The 19795-nt window shown below is 35.2% G+C and overlaps 1 protein-coding gene across 5 annotated transcripts; it reads right to left on the reverse strand.

The window, feature by feature from the left end:
• Window positions 1–879: 879 nt before the first annotated feature.
• LOC125233895 (alpha-tocopherol transfer protein-like) lies at window positions 880–17879 on the reverse strand. 5 transcript variants are annotated; one of them, XM_048140061.1, is made up of 6 exons: window positions 17771–17879; window positions 7761–7908; window positions 6643–6737; window positions 4902–5043; window positions 2406–2599; window positions 880–1332 (listed from the first exon to the last, which is right to left on the reverse strand). In XM_048140061.1, the coding sequence occupies exons 2-6, from the start codon at window positions 7900–7902 to the stop codon at window positions 1039–1041; spliced, it is 867 nt and encodes a 288-aa protein (XP_047996018.1). In that variant the 5' UTR covers window positions 7903–7908; window positions 17771–17879; the 3' UTR covers window positions 880–1038. The 5 variants fall into 5 exon arrangements, with proteins under 5 accessions (XP_047996018.1, XP_047996014.1, XP_047996015.1 ...); XM_048140057.1 differs by lacking the exon at window positions 17771–17879 and adding an exon at window positions 8450–8755; XM_048140058.1 differs by lacking the exon at window positions 17771–17879 and adding an exon at window positions 8440–8755.
• Window positions 17880–19795: the final 1916 nt, after the last annotated feature.

Consider the following 19795-nt stretch of genomic DNA (forward strand, 5'->3'; position numbering starts at 1 on the left):
TATGGATAGCTCAACATCAAAATAATCTGCATCTAACTTTGTTACATGGGCCATTTTTTTAAAAGTTGTCCCCCCAGCCACTATTTTTTTTTTTTTATTTGGAAATTTTTATGTGGTTTCCAATCTGAATCTCGAGCTCTTTCAATCCTAATAAGAGGAAAAAATGTCCTAAGGTTTTTTCCCATTCCGTTACCATTTTGTCATACAGTTTGTGTGGCGGTAACGGAATGGAAGGTTTGAAAAATATATGGAAGTGTTGGGACATTTTTTTCTCCTATCAGGATCGAAAGACCTCGCGATTCCTACGAGTATGAATCGCGTAAAAATACCCATGTTATTATTATATACAAAAAAGTGGGGTGGACAACTTTGAAAAACATGGCCCACATACCAGTTTGGTTTATTTACTATTGAACACATATGTATACATTTATAATGGAAAACGGGTCAGAAATGACGGATTGTAACGCTGTAGAATTTGTTTCAGGGCTAATAGTTCATAATTAATAAATACTATGCCATTAGGCTCTATTGGAAATAGATCAAATAAACATATCAACACATATACGTAATTCTACATACATATGTAATATTATAATTGCAAGTCGTAAGTCGTATTCAATATTATACAAATGATGGATATTTATTCGTGTCTACTGTAACTAATATTTGCCAGTATTCAAATTTAACTGTTATGTACGCATTGTACGCAAAATATTTTACACCTTGTATAAGTAATACCCGAAACAAATTAGGTAGGTAATCAATATTACTTACACTAATAAACAATAAGTATAACTCATCTAGTCGCTTAAATATGTATTTTTTTTTAAATGGCGAATAGGGTAATGGGAACTTGAAATAAATAGGTACATTATGTCATTAATAATATAAATTTATATAAAAAGGTTTATTTACACTGTAAATGTACAAAAGTGTATTTAATTACTTCGTCGAACATACAGTTCCGCTTTAGGTGTATATTTTTAACAATAAAATGGAATTTTCAGTCTTTTACATTTTCCTTCCTTCTCCAACCTATTTCACCTGATACCCGAGATCTCTTAAATCTTGCACCATAAAATCGTCTTTGTACTTTTCAATTTTCGACAGCCACTCTTCACATGTGACTAGGTACTTGCTATGTCCTCCATACTCCGGTGGCAAGTACTTTGGGTGAATATGTTTGTGAAGAGACTCTAAATTCGAATGGAAGTGTATTCTCTCCCATCCCGCTTGCGGTATGAACTGTTTGAACATGGGCAGTATGGAGTTGAACAACCAGTTGTAGTTGATGATGTGCAGGCCTTGGAGCAAAAGCGGGAACGCTACCTGTAACGTTATGAGGTCCTGGTTAGTTCGGTGTTGCAAGTTAACCCTTTAGTATCGGCCGCATTCCCCTGAATTCCCCGCCGATGACGTTGGATTTACGTTTTCTGTGCGAATCTGAGCGCGTCAAAATTTCAACAACCAGTATTGCGAGAGCTTAAGATTCTTAATAACTGGTTTTGATACGAAAGCGCTGTTATATTGGTTCATTCGCTCACGTTTTATAGGCGATTGAAATGACTCATCGACTCATTCATATAATCGCACTCTTTCTTGTATACTGCGGTAGAAAGAGATAATTCATTGCTTTTACATAAATTATAGCGATGTGTGAGTAGTGTGTAGTGGGTGGCGCAAACCAAACAAATATACTTCTGTTGCGTTATGATCGCCTGGTAGTTTGGGTTTAACCGTTAGTCTCGGTGGGAATACCGGTTACTTTTTTGTTTGCACACAAAGTTGTTTTGCTTTGCAAGCGATATTTTTTATTTATTAGGAACCTTTAGATATTTTGCTATTTTGAGAGTTAGGTACTGCTTCTCAAGCTTCTCTGAAATTATCTATCTGTATTATACGGTGTGGAAAAATCGAATGCCACATCAATACCGTATTTTATGATGCAGATTGAAAGGGTTACTGATAAGGTTCATTTTTCTCTAAATAACAAATACAATCAGAATAACGGAAGGCCATGAAAATTTGACACATTATTTGGCACGTTATTTTTTGTCACATTTGACCGGTTCGAGTCCCGACTGAGGCAAGCGATTTTTCATAAATCCTTAAATGCAGAATTTATTGTTTTTGAAATTACACAAAATCTATTTCTGTAGTTGCCATCACTTGCCATCCATGTGGCATTCGATTTTTCCACCCTGTATATATATACATATATTACTCCACGCCTGTTAATTTGATTCTAACTAGTTATTAGGAAAAAATGAGCGTTTCTTTTTTTTTCGCCTCTTTTATGGAATGTGATATTTTTTACTTGACAAAACTTGACTTGACAGTTGCATTAGAAGTTTCACTTCAAAAACACAATACTACTTACAATTAGCCAAGCTCATACTTACTCCCAACAAGCTGGCAAACTGACCCGCTGTCTTCAAATTCAAATATCTCAAATGCCTAAGCCCGAGTCCCTTCAGGTCTATAACAATGGTGACCCCCAGAATCTGCAGTCTCGGCTGCATCGCGCATATTTCATCCAAAAGCAACGCACAGCGAATTAGGTCCTCTGCCGGGGTATTGTCCATGTCCCACTTGCCTTGAAATATAAGGAGAAACAGGTAATCAATAATACAAAGGGACTTATTACGGGTACTTCCTCATCATTAACCAGTTTTAAAAGAAGACGATCTTGCCGAATAATTTTCGATTGTGATGTCGTTTTTGCATGATCTTATGGAAAATGACAGGTAATTATGGGTGAGTATTCTTTATTGGTTGCGCGGAAAGGGCAAGTAGATTACTGCGTTGCTCACAATTATTGAATAATATGATAAACACAGCTACCAAGTTATATTTTTTGCGCCTATACCTAAGTTGCCTTCGTAATCTTGTTCCTCGAAAAGTTTTCCTGTACAGCTAAGCGCGGCTAAAATCGTGCCTAATCGGTTATAAAAAAATTGGTTTCAAACACCCAACAGAAAAATGACCAAAAAATGGAAACTGTTTTTTATTTTATGTTACATTTTTATACTTATCCAACCTTGTATGGAAAAGTTAAAAATCTACCCTATTACGATTTAACGATGCAAATTAAGTTATTTAAGTTGATGCCAAAAATGGCAATATTTAATGGCGTCATTCATAAAACGCGATGACAGGCAGACAAGCTTCGATTGGATATTAATCGTTCGTTTTAATCTGTAATTTTGACTTAACTGTATTATTCGTAAATAAAAGGTTATATTAAGTACTTATTAAAGGGTACTCGTACCCATAGTTTTATTGACCGATCAAAAGCAATGGTTTATGATTTTGACGGTTCACAACAGACATACTGAGCCACTAGCGAAGCAGTGAAAAGAATGTATCTGGGATGAATGGCAGGAGAATGTCCTAAGGAATCGCGGCGGAGAAGAAGATAATGAATAGTGAAGGGATAGGAAATGAGAAGGAATGGAGGTATTAGATCTGTGCAAATCAGTAGGTGAGAAGTAGAGAGTAGGACTGGGCCGTGAAAAGTGACGCTGCTTTCAAAGAGTCAGAGCAGAGATTGACAGTTAGTTACTAAGCCAAAAGTTTGAACCCCATTGCCACGTCAGCAATTGGTGTTTTAATTAATAATAAGTCTCAGTTGTCAAAGCGGACCCCATAGGCATTTGAACAAAAAGTGATATAGGTCGACATTCGTAATAACATATCAAAACAGGATAATTGTTATTAAGCAAAAAAAAAAATCGAAATATAACCTAAACTCACAGAAAATTTCTAACTTTTTACTATAGTATTACTTAACATGCCTGTAATAACATATCAAAAAAAATAAGTGATACTATAGTAAAAAGTTAGAAATTCATGAAAGGTTATAATTTTTTTAACAATAACTATGTGAATAAATTAAAACAAAAATTAAGCTTCATCGTTCATTATATATATGAATGCTATTAAGTTGTTAGAAAATTTTGATGTGTGCTTCTTAGTCAAACCAAAATTTGCTTATTCTTTTTATTATTAAAGAATTAAAGTTTATTTTTACCTCTGCAACTGGAAGCAACCGTCTCCTAAACCTCTATGAGTGGAAAAGCTTGGCGTTATAAAATTTGTATTTTTAATAAACCATCACAACAGTTTGTTTCGTTAACATTATGGTTTGTGTTTTAATTTTGTATGAGCTTGACTGGCTTCCTTTGCAAACATTTTGCAAGGTTGTCCATACAAATCTGCCAGTAATAACACTAATAACCCCACTACGTGAAACAAACAAATAATGATTTAAAAGACGAATGCTGCGAAGTATGTACTTGCGCTACGGGGCCTACACCGAGTTACGCAGAAGAGCGGGGAGCGGGGCGAGGTCGGCTAACCGGCTCCCGAACGCCGCCGGCACGGTGGCGGCTCAGCGCACCAACGAATTTCGCGCCTTTTAAAATAGTTTCAACTACATATTATCATTATTATCATGCAAGCTCGAAGCTGATATTTCTACCTTTTTAATATATGGCTTCGTATATTATTTTGCACTATGAACTTATCTCTACGGACTTTAATTCAATATTGGGCCTTACAGGACAAAAAAAGTATAAGTATTACTTTTAAAGCACATAACTATTTTTTCTACTTTTTTTCACATCTTCTTACAATAAATTTAGAGATATTATTGTGGATTCTTCAAACTTATTCAATATCGACAAAATAATAAGCAAATTTTAGTTTGACAAAGAGGCTCAAATCAAAAATTTCTAAAAACTTGACAGTATAAAGATTTGTTCATATTATGAACGATGAAACTTAATCTTTGCACTTTAGTTCAATATTCGCAAATCACTAGCAAAAATATACAAATACCTAATTTATACCTAAAGCAGTTCTAACTTTTTACCATAAAAGTTTTCGTTAGTTACCGAGCCTCATGATGGTGATTCTGCCATTGTCAGGGTTGTCGGGGAAGGTGCAAGAGAACACATCCTTGACGCGTTGCAGGCCAAACGCGTCGCAGTCATACAACTCAGGATTTTTTGAGCGGAAATCTTCGTAGCGCACCATCTGAAATATAGATATTTTTTTAAATCATCTATAAAATACAACTAGGGAACAACAAATCAAATTATTTTATTGAATATTTTTTGATTTGTTCTTTTTTCAAGTAGTCACACTACTATATATAAATTATCAATTGAAATAGATATCATACACGACACGAAAGAAAAAAGGCAAGGCCCACTGGTGGCCGAGCCGGGAATCGAACCGGGTCTTCAGCTTACGCGGCTAACGTCTTTACCACTAGACGGGCGTGTGGTCTAGTGGTAAAGACGTTAGCCGCGTAAGCTGAAGACCCGGGTTCGATTCCCGGCTCGGCCACCAGTGGGCCTTGCCGTTTTTTCTTTCGTGTATGATATCTATTTCAATTGATCATCTATAAATATTTTGGAAATCACCTTTTTCTTTTGTAAAGCTGTACCTCATTGGTTCTAGCGCGGTTACTGGCCTGCTAGTAAAAATTTGATAAATGTCAAACTTCAAAATCAAATCAGTGTCATCAAAAAATCTGTTTAAAACAGCCAAATACCAATTTAATGACCGTGTTGACCGTGTAAACCAGAAATACAGTACCGCAATCAAAGCCTCTGCCAGCAAGCAGCTCAACTCGCAGCAAGTGGTAAGCCAACTTAGAACTTCTAACGTAGTATTAGGTAACTATATGTTACTTAGGTAGTATTAAGAGTGAAAACACCAGACATGATCAAATACAGGTTTTAAGACATAAAACTTAGAAAACAGGCAGGCAATTATGGTCGCGCGATAAATGATAAAACATCTGGCCGTCCCTATCGCACTTACTAATAGTGCCATGGGACGACCTGGCCCCGTAGCCGAATGGCATTTCTCCGACGCCAAACGAAAGCGATACGCCGCTGGCTCTGTCGCGCCAATACGCAAGCGCGATAGAGATAGATATCTACTAGCGCTTCGTTTCGTGAGCGTTTCGTGAGCGATTGTGCCATTCGGCTAGCCACCCTGATATTTTATCGTCTATCGCGCGACCATGCTACCCGTGCAGGGCATATAGCTTTGCCGCTACAGTTTCAAACTTTGATTAAAGTAAAATAGCGCTATTTTACTTTAATCAAAGGCAGTTACCGCGTGTGTGTGTCCCTTATATTATTAAAGGTACACAAAATCTTCCTACAAAACATGGCGACCTCTAGCTATAGGTAATATGGGTCACAAAACTCACAACAAATTGTACCGATTTCTAATACAATTAGTCACGATAGTCACGATCGCGACGACTCAGTGAAACGTGGGTGGAAAGAGGAATTACTGTTTAAAATCTTGTGCAACAGAAGAAAACTCATCCTACACAATATTACATTGAGTTAGATCGTAGGTAGATTTACTTTATACAGTTGAACCTCTCATCTACAAATAAAAATGTTGATAAATTGAAAGAAGTCGTGTTGAAGCCTAAGAGAGGTAGGAACTAGGGTTGGTGATTTTAAAATGTCATAGTTAAAATAGTTAAAGTAATTAGAGTACCTAATGAATGTTATAAAATATGTCCATAAACTACAAAATTTTGGGTATTTTTACAATATTCCAAAATAATTAAACTGCCCCAGATTCCGAATATGTATTTCTTACCAATCTATGTGCCAAGGCAGGGATAAACCTCCGACATCTCAGAAATCTCAACAAATACGCGTCGTCCGTCCGCCGCGGCCGACACTCCCCCTTTTCTGCAACAAAACTTATAGAGCAAACACCTCTTGGGAGACATGGGGCCCTGGTCTGTCGCACTAGTCGGTACACTATTTCTTACTAGTCCCTATTTCCCCAATAGTGTTGCTATTTATTTTATACAGGGTGTCATGTAGAAAAATAAGAACTAGGTACTACTTTGATTGGAGATAAGAAAAACTGGTTTAAAAAATAACACGTTCCACATAAAAACTAACGTGTTAACGTGTTTCTAACGTGAATGAAGAATTTCAATTGTAACGAATGTAAGAACCTAAGAACGAAAGCAATAATCGAAAAACCATGATCTGGCTGTACTGTTCGACGGTCACAAATTAACTCCTTTTTATATTTTTTAAAGAATACGAGGAACTGAACTGAACTGACATGAAATCCTTCATCTAGCCTAATATCAGCTTCCAACGTTAGTCATTTGGTCAATAGGAGATGTTAGTTTTCAGTTGTAAAGGCCTCTAGAGTCAAGAGGCCTTTACAACTGCTGGAAGTTAGGACATTGACACTTTTAAAAGTAAATTTTTTCTCAATTTTTTACAAGTAGGTACTCGCTAGATTAAAATAAACATAAAAAATAGTTTTGACATGTACAGTTTGAGCTCTTTCTAACGATACCCTACTTGACCTAGTAATTTAATATTTTTAGTTTGCCCCCCTTTCATTTTGGCCATTTTCTATAATTCATATACATATTAATCTTCAACCTAGCGATTTCCCGGCCTAGCGCTTTCCTGCTCAGTCTTTTCCACTTCGCCCGTTTTCACATTATCCGATCCGATATCGGATGTCGGAAGGTTTTCTATGGAAAAAATCCAAGATGGCGCCTGTAATGTATGGGATATCGGTCCTACATCCGATATTGGATCGGATAATGTGAAAACGCAATTAGGCGTGAGATTGTTCTCTTGCATGTCCGCAAAAGGGTTACTTTTGTACCTTTTTGGTACGGATTTACGGAACCGTAGAAAGAAAACGGGATGTTTCCCTCCAAGAATCTCCCAACACACCTTTGATCAGTCGCCTTAGCTCCTCGATAGCTGCATCCCTGGTCCCGGGATTCTCGCCGCAGTTCCTTCTTGAGAATTCCTCGAACTCTGCGTCCTCGTACCGGCTCACGTCGGCTTGGAACGCTATGTCTATGAACGGCATGTTTTACTGGAAGACAGGAACAAAAACATACACTTGTTTAAATGGTGAGGTGTTGATATAACTGTTTATGAATCAAAAAAATATACACGACACGCAAAAAGATGCATACAATTTGGAAAAAAATGTAAAAAATACATTACATTTTCATAATATAATGCCATTAAAAATCGCTTCATTTGTTTATGAACTAATTACGATGCTATTTTATTTAACAACCTCATTGTTGCGTAAAAACAAAATGTTTCTAAATATTAATTTTATTCTTGAGAAGCACCTATACAAGGATTTTTATTTTATCTAAAAATAAATATTTTCATCAATTTATTTATGATATTGGACAACGACATAATAATGTATGTTGTTGATTTACATTTAATGGAATATGTTATTGAAAAACTGTATAAGTAACACAACTTTAAGTAGGTAAAAAACGTCGATTTAAAAAGCTTAACTCAAGCCTGAAAGAATTTACACAATTAACTCCATTACACAAGCTAAACATAGGTAGGTACTCTTGAAATAAAATCACACTTCAACCTTCACTAACCAACGAAAACCTCCTTTGATACTTAATGCACATTTTTTTTGAGGATTTTATGGCCTGGTAACGAGACCTTTAAGCCAAGTCTTTAATTTTATAATAAGTCACTGATTACACTGCACTATTGTTATGATTAGGTTATTAAAGATTTATCACTGTATTTTTAATGATCTTATAAATTGGTTTCTATGATAATGCACATAATACCCATATGCACAGACAATCGCCCTTCACACACGTTCAACTCAAGTCTTTAACACTCAGCAACAAAAACCTCTGTTACCCTCGAGGCTCGGTAAACATCTGATACAAGTACAAAACAATGATAAGGAAGCGATACTATTAAAATAAACTTATAAATATACTAACTTTTTCACGCGACATGGCTTGTCTCAACTCTCATTCTAGTTTATGTTTTATCCGATATCCTTTTTTAGGCTTCTGTATAAAATACCAAAGGTGACTCGACTGTATCCGTCTGTCTGTCTGTCACATTACTAAATATCTCGAGAACTAGGTAGGTATAGGTACTAAACTTATGTTATCAATTTGAAATTTGGTATAGTTAGGTATTTATTGATTCATTTGCCTATACGCATTTCCACCTTTGTTTTAACCATAAAAAGTGATCAATAAAGTGAACGAAAATGCGTTGATAACAATTACTTTTTATTCCTATTCAAAAAAGGTGTAACTATGCCAAAATACGTTAATAGGTCACTATAAAGCAGTTTCTAAAAAAAATTCTTGTAAAATAGGTATTTTTATTGTCTTCTATAATAAGACCAACAAAACATTAGAACAGATATTTAAAAATTCCAACCCTATTTTTTACCCCTTCTTAACTGAATTTAATAAAATTAAAACTAATCAGACAGACAGACACGCTTCCGCATTTATAATTATTTATGATATTTTGTATAGATAAGTATTTTGTGTTGCGCATGACTAAGTAGTTATCAAATTAATCGTTCTCAAACGAGTTTCGATATCGTCATTAAATATAAATAAACTATCCAACTCGCTCTAAATATGTTAGATTTAAATTGGGACAGTACGTTTCATAAATCTTTTTGTTTTATAAATCTTTTATTGAACAATAAAAGATTTATAAAACAATAATTCTCTTCTTGTAAGTTTATTTGAATAAAATATATTTAATTGTTTATTTTACAATTATGTTGTAGCAAAGGCCAAAAGTTGTACTGTTTATATTATATTGTACAATTTTATTGTACAAGTTTGCTTCGGTTACCGCGATTGCTACTCATGAAATAAAATTATGGAAACGATTACTACACTTACATATACATATTACGTTTATTGCTTTATATTTTGCTTATAATGTTACATGTACTAAAGGTTGAACACGCCAAAAGTGGGGCACACATAAATGTTTATTATAAAAAATGTATAATAAATAAATAAGAGTTGTGTGATTTAACTATGAGCAAATTTAATGTATTTTAAATGCAAATCATAATTAGTCAAGGTTTCTTGACGAATAAGCCATGGACCGTACTTTTCGTCGAACACGACTCATATGAGTCTGCACCATCACGTCAGGATACCTCTTTGTCGCCAGGTCCACAGTTTTCGCAGCTCCGCCACGGAATTAACCTCCCCGCCTCTCATTTTAAGAAATCCTTTCATTATACTCCAATACTCCTTGATGGGCCGGAGTTCTAGACAATTTAGTGTATAGCTATATTTCTGTACCACGGCTACTCCATTTGCTTTGTACCTTTTTAGGGTTCCGTACCTCAAAGAGGAAAAACGGAACCCTTATAGGATCACTCGTGTGTCTGTCTGTCCCTCTGTTACAGCCGATTTCTCCGAAACTACTGGACCGATTTACTTGAAATTTGGTACACATATGTAAACCTGTGGCCCAAAGACGGACATGTAATTTAATTAAATGAAATTTAATCATAGGGGTCACTTTTGGGGGGTAAACTTGAAAATTAAAAATCAAAGTTATTAAAACTATATTGTGTTATATATCAAATGAAAGAGCATTTTATGAGCATTTGAAATATATTTTTTTTTAATTTTTATTTTGGTACTTTAGAAGTAATTTAAGAAAATAGACAAAAAATGACCATTCCCCCCCCCTTATCTCCGAAACTACTTAGCGTAAAATTTTCAAAAAAATACACGAGATAGCCCTCTACCTGTAGATTACAGGAAAACCTATTAGAAATCTACAGTCAAGCGTAAGTCGGACTTACGAGAAAAAACTCAAATTAAGATTTTCACTCACTGACGCTGCAAGCAGTTACTAAACGTCTTAAAATTTTGTAAGCGTGATGGACAGGTAGAAAGAAATTCATTTCTGTCTTTTTCTTTTTAGAAATTGTTCAATTTTTTTTTCATTTGCCAAAATGACTTAAGTTTCTACTAAAAAGGAGGCGCTTAAGACCGTTTGTAAGTGGACTGAGCAAAATTTTGTTCAAATCGGTCCAAAAAAGGTCTCTGTTGACGAAAACATAGAATTTGTGCCAACGACAGCCCAAATCTGAAGTCCATTTTGCTCTATCTCTTATCGTTTCCGAGATATATACGTAAAGTCTTGAAAGTGCGAAAAGTTAACTTTGCCATCACAGTCGTTCAGGCGCTCATGAGTTCTTTGTATGGAAAAGTCGAAAACCGACTCGCACTTGACCAATGTTCATAGAACGTGTTGTGGTTTTTTACGCGGGTCCGCGACTGACGACGTTCGAATGTTTTGTTCGGAAATGTTTGAGGGTGGTTTCTTTGAAACGTCGCCGGCGGCGGGTGGTTCGACGGGCGAAGGTCACACGCCGCACGCGACGGTCTGTATTCGTTTTGTACAATAGCAACGGACGGCGGGTGGCGTCTTGATATGGAAAATGACTGACTTCACTAAAGATAATGATGAACTCATTGAGGTAATACTAGAGAGGACACTGCGAGCAAAACGTTTGCGCTACAAACATAAGTCCATTGGACTTATGTTTCTGCCTGCACACAAATAAAATGTAAAAATGCCTTCCTGCGCAACAAGATGCTGTTTAAGCCATACGAGAAAATCGAATAAAACTGACGTGTCACATTTCATCGGTTAGTATACACGCTATGTTAATCGATCTTTATTTAAGTAATTATTTCAATGAAGGGACGCGCTCCTCAAACGCGAAGCTATCGCTGCCATTTTGTTGAACGAAATCATAGATTAATAACGGTGCCTACAGCAGTTGTAGTTGTATGCATACCTAGCTCACGCACACAGACGCGTCCGCTGGCGCTGCCAGGGGCGGCTCACTCCGCTATCCTATCGCCGCGCTACAAGTATATCCTGGCGGCCGCGAGCTGTGGCCGTGAGTTCGCGGCCTACTCAGGGGTGGCGCACATTCTCACGGAATGCACGTTCGCACTTTCTATTGTTACTTTACGTCGCGAGGTTTTTTAAGCGATGTCCGCGGGTGGAATGGCTAATAATACTTAATTAAATAGACATGTTGAATAAAATAAATACCAAAAGATATTCTTATACAGATCTACTACTGATTAAGTCCCACGGAAAAGTTCAATAACGCTTGTGATGTTGGAACCTTGAACAAAAATATATAAATACAGCGTATATACCTAGAAAGTACCCAAGACTTGAATATAATAATATAACATTTAATGTGAGTATTAATTCGTTTGGATCCATTGGTAACCCTATCACCGGACGCCGCGCACGTGCGGCTCGTTTCTTTGTAAGAATGTTGTAGGTATTTAAAAAGGCGGCATTTTGGAAACATCAAAGCAGTGGGCCTTCTTTACTTGTGCTATTATATATTCTGTGGCGCCGCGCCGGTGTCCACGTGCGCTCTCTGCAGTGTGCGCTGCCGCTGCCACGAAACGTTTACCTACTCCGTGTAATACTGATAAAAAAAGTATTGACATGAATTCACACGTTTCGGAAATGACTGTAGGTATTTTAAATATTTTAGCACAATATGTTTTTTGCCTCTTATTGCCTATTATACAATATATACATACCTACTATGGCAACTCTATCACAGCGCAGAATATGCAGAAGCCACATGGTGGTATTGGTGGTCTGCGACAGAAACTCAATAGACATTTTTAGAGTTTTTAAAATAAGTACCTAAGTAGGTACGTGAAGTAACATGGTAAATTAAAAAAATATCATTAGATACTTATTGCGAAGGTGTAAACAATTTCCTTCGTTTTGCCACATATCAATAATTACCTATCTATATTAAATTCATTAATCCGTTATACATTACATTTTTACAGTACGGTAATACTCACCCCGTCATTCATAAACGTACACTAAGTTATCAAGCCGATAAAGTTCGGTTGTCCCTTTCCGACGTATTGGTGTGATAGAAAGGGACAAACGAACTTTATCGGCTGGATAACTTTAGTGTACGTTTATGAATAAAGGTGTTAAAATTTATAGCTACGAAATTTTACATAAAACACCTACTTTAAAATAAAATAAAAAATGTTGAATTTGGTTAACATTATACACACACTCACACACAAACACTCAGTCACTCACTCTCTCACTCACTCACACACACACACACACACACACACACACACACACACACACACACACACACACACACACACACACACACACACACACACACACACACACACACACACACACACACACACACACACACGCATTTCTTCTATTTTAAATTATTTCATTATATAAGGATTTTCGTATAATAGTCACTAGACTAATATACAGAAAACAAAATAATAATAATAATAATGTATATTATTTAAATTTACTTTTGATTCTAATGCTAGTTACATTAATGTAATAGTTATAGTAGCATGATGTTTAAATAAAAAGTATATAATTATAATTTTCTTGTAATGTATAATTGTAAGTTTAGTTAATTAAAAACTGTTAATTACTTTATAAACAATTATAAACTGTAGTACTTACCAATAGTGGAAGAGCGGTATTCTCTTAATACAAGTATTTCAAATACTTAAAAAGAGATACTAGCCCAATTATGTAAATATTGTATTGCTACCAAATAAATAATTTTAATTTTAATTTAATTATAAAAGACCTCACGCAAGCTGTGCTAATTAGTTCGCGAATTCGTCGAGAGGTGGCGCTAAACACAATTATGCTCATTAGAGAACCTATACTTCTAGCCTAGCCCAGTCTTTAGACTTATGTGAGTAACGTAAAAGTACCTAATAGTTTTGTAGGTACGGAACCCTCGGTGGGCGAGTCCGACTCGCACTTGGCCGGTTTTTTTTATTTATCAGGCTTTGGGAGCCTCTGTGCTATTTTTGCTAGTATAAAACTCTTGGCCAAGGATTTGTTAGAATTCGGATTTTATGTAAGTTTCGTCGTCCACCAGAACGCAGTCAAATTTTGTTAGTAAATTTTCGTATATTTTCTCGATCGAGTTTTTGCTATTGAATTCTGTCTTGCATTCCGATCTGGTGCCGTTTTGTGCTTTAAAATTTCTTAGCCCTGCTCTACGTTTCACCTTTTGAACATACGATTGGGACATCTTCACTTTTTAGCCACGTCACGAGGTGATATCATACAATTTGAAGCAAATATCCTTAAGATGCGTTCCTCCTTTTTTTATCCTTTATACCCTGCAATCCACCACTTCCTGGCTTTCGTTCTAAAGTTAAGCGTTCCCAAAACCTCTTTAATATGGAACAAACAGTGGATTGTGGAAATTTTAATTTTTTACCCACATCCCTGTAGCTGAGCGTTGGATTTTGCGTGTTTTCGTGCAAAATAAGTTCGCATTGTTTCAGTTGCCTGTTCGATATCGCTACATATATAATTTTTTCACAAAAGTTACTGATATATTTAAAAACTAGGCTTTTTTACGACTTATATGGCATCAAAACATTTCCTATCTATACCTTTAATTTTAACGAAGCAGTAATAGTTATTTGTTATACAAGGGGGCAAAGTTGTATTTTAACGCCGAGTGTGGAATTGAAAAACGAGCAAGTGAAAGGATTCTATAGTTGAACCACGAGCGAAGCGAGTGGTTCGATAATAGAATCCTGAACTTGCGAGTTTTTTAACACACGAGAAGTAAAATACATTTGCACCCGAGTGTAACACAAAACTTTTCCCCTCACTATTAGCGAGGAAACTACAACGCAAAAAAATGCGTTTATCACTGCTTCCAGTAGTCCCACAGGTGGTAAATCATCTTAATTACTAGATTCACCTACTTTTATCAATTTTAAAGCAGTTAATTTGACTTTATTCAAGGTCAAATTACTTTACCCACTAGTGGATAAAATGCGTTTTTACCCGCTGGTATTAAAGGACAAAACACGTGTTTCCGAGCTAGTGAGGGGAAAATGAATTTATATGCCTCAATTTTGGCGTGTTCAACCTTTATATTATGTTATGTACATATACATAGTCTTCTTCTTATCGTGTGAAGGGATGATGAGTTATAAACTAAATAATATTTTGCCAATATCTTGCCACCTCCAACCCTCGGGGGGTAGCATTTATAAGGTCTTCTGCAGTGCACTTAGCTGGACACAGGGAACATTGCATCATATGTTGCGTTGTTTGTATATCACCACATTCACAATATACATAGTTATATCTATTGGGTATTTATATCGTGTACTTCAGTAAACAATTTACGTGGAAATACAATAAAGTAATCTTTATAAAATGCATGTAGATATATGCACGCATTATGCATAACTTAAATAATTTAGGTAAAATTTTATTTCTACAGGATGGCTCAAAATACGTCATAATTTTAATGTGAATAACTATTGACGATGTTTTTTAAGTAAACTTTGTGTTTTTGTATCTTGTGTAAAGTTTCATTTATTTGCCTCATTATGATAGTTTCATCAAAAATTATTCCTAATTTTTGGCATAGTATTTATTTAGGCTATCTAGCTGTATTATTTTTCTTTATTCTATTTTTGTGATACGAGTAGTTTTAAACAAAAAATGTTAAGTCACAAATCCATACTAATATTATAAATGGGAAAGTGTGTGTGTCTGTTTGTTTGTCCGTCTTTCATGGCAAAACGGAGCAACGAATTGACGTGATTTTTTTAAGTGGAGATAGTTGAAGGGATGGAGAGTGACATAGGCTAATTTTTGACTCTTTCTAACTTCCCTAAAATGGGGGGGGGGGGGGGGGGGGGGGGGGGGGTTCAATAATCCCAAGAATTCTTTGAAGTTAGAATGCGAGTAAAGTAACCATGTTAATATGTAAAAGCCATGACTCAGAACGGTAAGGACATAAGACAAAGGCATGTAGCTTATGACTAACGTACACGTGTTAATGAATGACATGACATACAACGCCTTTTTATTTATGCTTGCAAACATACCTACATTAACAACATTTGAATATTTTATATGTTTTATCAGCATTTGTATACACACTGAATGAAGGAGACTTAAGCGCATTCTGTGAAATATGAGGCGCTGATTCGCACAAGCATAATGAAACATTATTTTTGGCAGACAAGAGGACGGCCTGACTTTTTTTTTTTAATTATAATTAGGCTTACTCTTGACCACAGACTAGCCAAACGCAAAAACGTGGCCTACGATGGAGTGAGCTCACCTAGAGATGGGTAGGGGTGAGTAAATACTGAGTATTTACCCGTAATTTACTCAAAGCACCGAGTAAATACTCGTATTTACTCATTTGGGTGAGTAGAAACTGTTACCTAAAAATAATTAAAAAAATGAGATTTAAGTACTTAGTCGTGTTTATTTTAACTGTGTGGACATGTATAAATGAGATTTATATTATTAGAAGCTTATGGGAGTCTTAGTTTGTCGAAAAAGAGGAAATCATTGTGAGAAAAAAATAGTGATAATGTTTAGTTAGCAGTTTTGTTTTAAAAAAGCAGGTATTTACAGTAAAAGTATGAGACTTAAATTAAATTGATGTTCTAGATAACGGCATGACGTTCGGAAGTGATTGTTAATGTGGCACTTACGACCTTTTATTAAGGGTTTTCTAAAGAAAACTCAAAAATGGCTCAGCTGATGACGTTTAAAGTACTAGTTTTGTGTTTTGTATTATATGGGCAATAATTTGACGGTTTCTGGATATTTTTCCAACAACGAATTCGAAAGTTATAAAGGTATAAACATTATTTCGGCCTTAATTATCGTTTTATTCCAAAACTGTTCATATTATTAAAAAACTTTTTTAGAAACATTCAATTAATTTTTAAAGACCTATCAGATGATGTATAATACACTGGTAATTTCTGAATTTTATTTTTGTGAAAAATAGTTACATGTATGGAGAGCACGTCCTTAAAATAAAATTCATATAAATTTGATTACTTAACTTAGTAGCCGATAACAAAATACACCAATATTTCTAATTTGTATTTCCATTTCAGCACGCTAAATAGTTTATACCCACCAATTTGAGTAAAAACGAGTAAATACGGGTATTTTGAGTAAATACTGAGTATTTACTCGATATTTACTCTTGAGTATTTACTCACTACCCATCTCTAAGCTCACCCAGAAGATGCCTGTTCACCCTTGATTTGAAGGTTGTTATATATCGTTTATGGAGCGACCATGCTATCGGTTCTGGTGTCACAAAAAGTTTTAATCTATTTACATACGACATGAATGGACAATTTTACACTTTACAATTAGAATACTTATTCCTTTAAATGTCAAAATTCGAACACTATACAATAACGAAATATCCAATATTTACTAAGAGCACCCGGTATGAATAATCGTCGGAAGCGTAAATTTTTCCTTTAAAATAATCTGGTTTGGTTATAATAAATAATGCCTAATAGGCATCTTCTGGTCAAGCTCACTCCATCATAGGCCACGTATTTGCCTTTGCCTTTAGCTAGACTAGGACTCGCCCATGTTCTGAGAATATAATTATTATAATAATAATTTACGGTTTTACATTATTATTTTTTATATCGCATTGTTTAGTAAGTAAGTACATAATTATAATTGATACTTAGGTGACTTGTCCTTTGTACTTATTATATGTTAACACGTTTACGTATATAATGTGGTGTAGGTATGTTTGTTTGTGCATATGGTTAAATACGATTTGTCAAAACAGGGGAACAAATCAAATAATTTATTGCATTCTGTTTAAGTTTCGTGTTACTTACATGGTCTTAGAGGCATATATTTTACGTTGCAAAAGAAGTCATGTACACAATAAGACCTAAAAAATATGTAAGTAAATGATTATTTATTCAGTAAATATCATTCATTACCTATGTTAATCTAATAAATAGCCATAGCCTTAACTGATACGGTAGAGTAGATATTTATGTACTTACCTTTTATGTACTTATTTATATTAAATTGTATTTGAAGCACAACAATTAATGTTTTTAATAAGAAAACTTCATCCTCTTCCAAAAACCACCAATATTGAGTAACTATTCTTGGCTACGCCATTGTGAATATTTATTGTATTTCGAATTATTTTCATATTACTTTAATAACCCACATACACACACACTACTCGAACGCATCCTTTTTTTCAATATATTTTTATGTATGGCAATATCCATTCCTTCCCCCACCTCACCTCACCTGAAAACGTCAGTGTGAAAGACAACGACCGCCGCGGACGCTTCCAAAAGTTTATATTCAAGTTTAAAAACTCAAAATTGTTGAAAAAAAAGGGAGCGCTCCCACAAGTGACGTCACGTGCATAAGTTTCAATCAAGATCACCGAACTGTGTTGAAAATAACTCAAAAATTGGAGTGGCGGACATTGAGCTATTGAAGAAGGTGAGTCCCGGCTGCTCCAAATGTTGATCCTTACGACCCTGATCCTCCCTATACATATATTTAATTATTTCGCTCATATTTACATTAACTCACGCTCAAAAATATATAATTTCCTCACATATTTGTTACAAACGCACAACGTGACTTCGCATTTAATTGTTTCGCATCACGCTTATTTATTAGTATTTCACACCCAATTATTATTAAACATCAGTTATTTTACTCATTCTTCAAAATTAAAAGCTTATTTTTGGTAAAACTCGCATATTCGCATAATCAAATGTAAAAAGTTGTTCGCCGCTTGCACCATATATACCTACACCTACCCGCCATTTTATAAACATTAAATACTTAGTCGCCGCTCACCGCACTTTTATTATTCAACTAATTACGCATATTGATAACTATTTTAAACTAACTTTTCGCAAAAGATGGGTGGTGGAAAGAAAAATGAAGCTGGTACAAGCGACGAAGATGTCATGATTACTTTTCTCGAACATAAAAAACAATTTCTGTTTCAAATAATTCAAGAAGTCTATAACTTAAGCTTAATGGTTTCCGACGATGTTTCTCGCACGCAGTTCTTAGCAAGAGCTCAATCAGTAGACAAAACGCGTTTAGATTATATAGAAACAGTAGATAAACTTTTGATTGAACAACTCAAAGAAAATCCTGAGGCTCAGCCGAGTTTTAGTATTTTAAATACATTTGACGAGTTATATTGTTACATTAAACAAAAGGAAACCATACTGAAGCAAGAGCTTGAGGACCAAAAGAAAAATAATAACTTTAATACTAAGTTACCCCCGCTTCAACTCATAGGGTTCGATGGTACACCTACTAAGTGGCCAGTCTTCTATGAAAATTTCCGCAGTGTTATACACACTAACACTCGCTTAACAAATGCTGAAAAGGTCCAGTACCTTATAGGATGTCTCAGCGGAAAAGCACTCAATGTTTGTTCCGGAATAACCGCTACCTCAGAAAATTATGAAATCATATGGCAAGCTCTTCTAGCAAAATATCAAGATACTAGGGTACAAGCTTTTATCTATCTAGACCAAATGTTGCAGCAAAAAAGTGGACAGTCTGTAGATAATATACTTGACAACTTTTGTTCCGCTGAAGCAGCCTTACAACGCTTGAAAATTGATAACTTATCAGATTTCATTATAACACATATTGCCTTAAGCAAATTGGATAAATCTATGATTGATCTATTCGAACAGACTCATAGACAAATTGATATTCCTAAATTTAGTGACTTGAAAAAGTTTTTAACTGAACAAAGTAAACTTCAAGTACTCCACTCACAGTCTCGCTCTCAAACTAATAATAATAATAACAACACGCGCACTCAAAATTTTGCTAAACCCGCACCGCAAATTAATAAAATAAAAACATTCTGTACTCAAGTCGCTCAAGTTCCTCAAGTTTCCCAACCTCAAACGTCAAGCAAGTTAGAAACTGTTACTCAGCCTCGACCATGCAAAGTTTGCAACTCTCAACCCTCACACCCGCTATTTAAATGCGACCATTTCCTAAAACAAAACACTCAATCGCGT

This window comes from Leguminivora glycinivorella, chromosome 15 (assembly GCF_023078275.1).
Source record: "Leguminivora glycinivorella isolate SPB_JAAS2020 chromosome 15, LegGlyc_1.1, whole genome shotgun sequence".
In the NCBI taxonomy this organism is placed as follows: domain Eukaryota; kingdom Metazoa; phylum Arthropoda; class Insecta; order Lepidoptera; family Tortricidae; genus Leguminivora; species Leguminivora glycinivorella.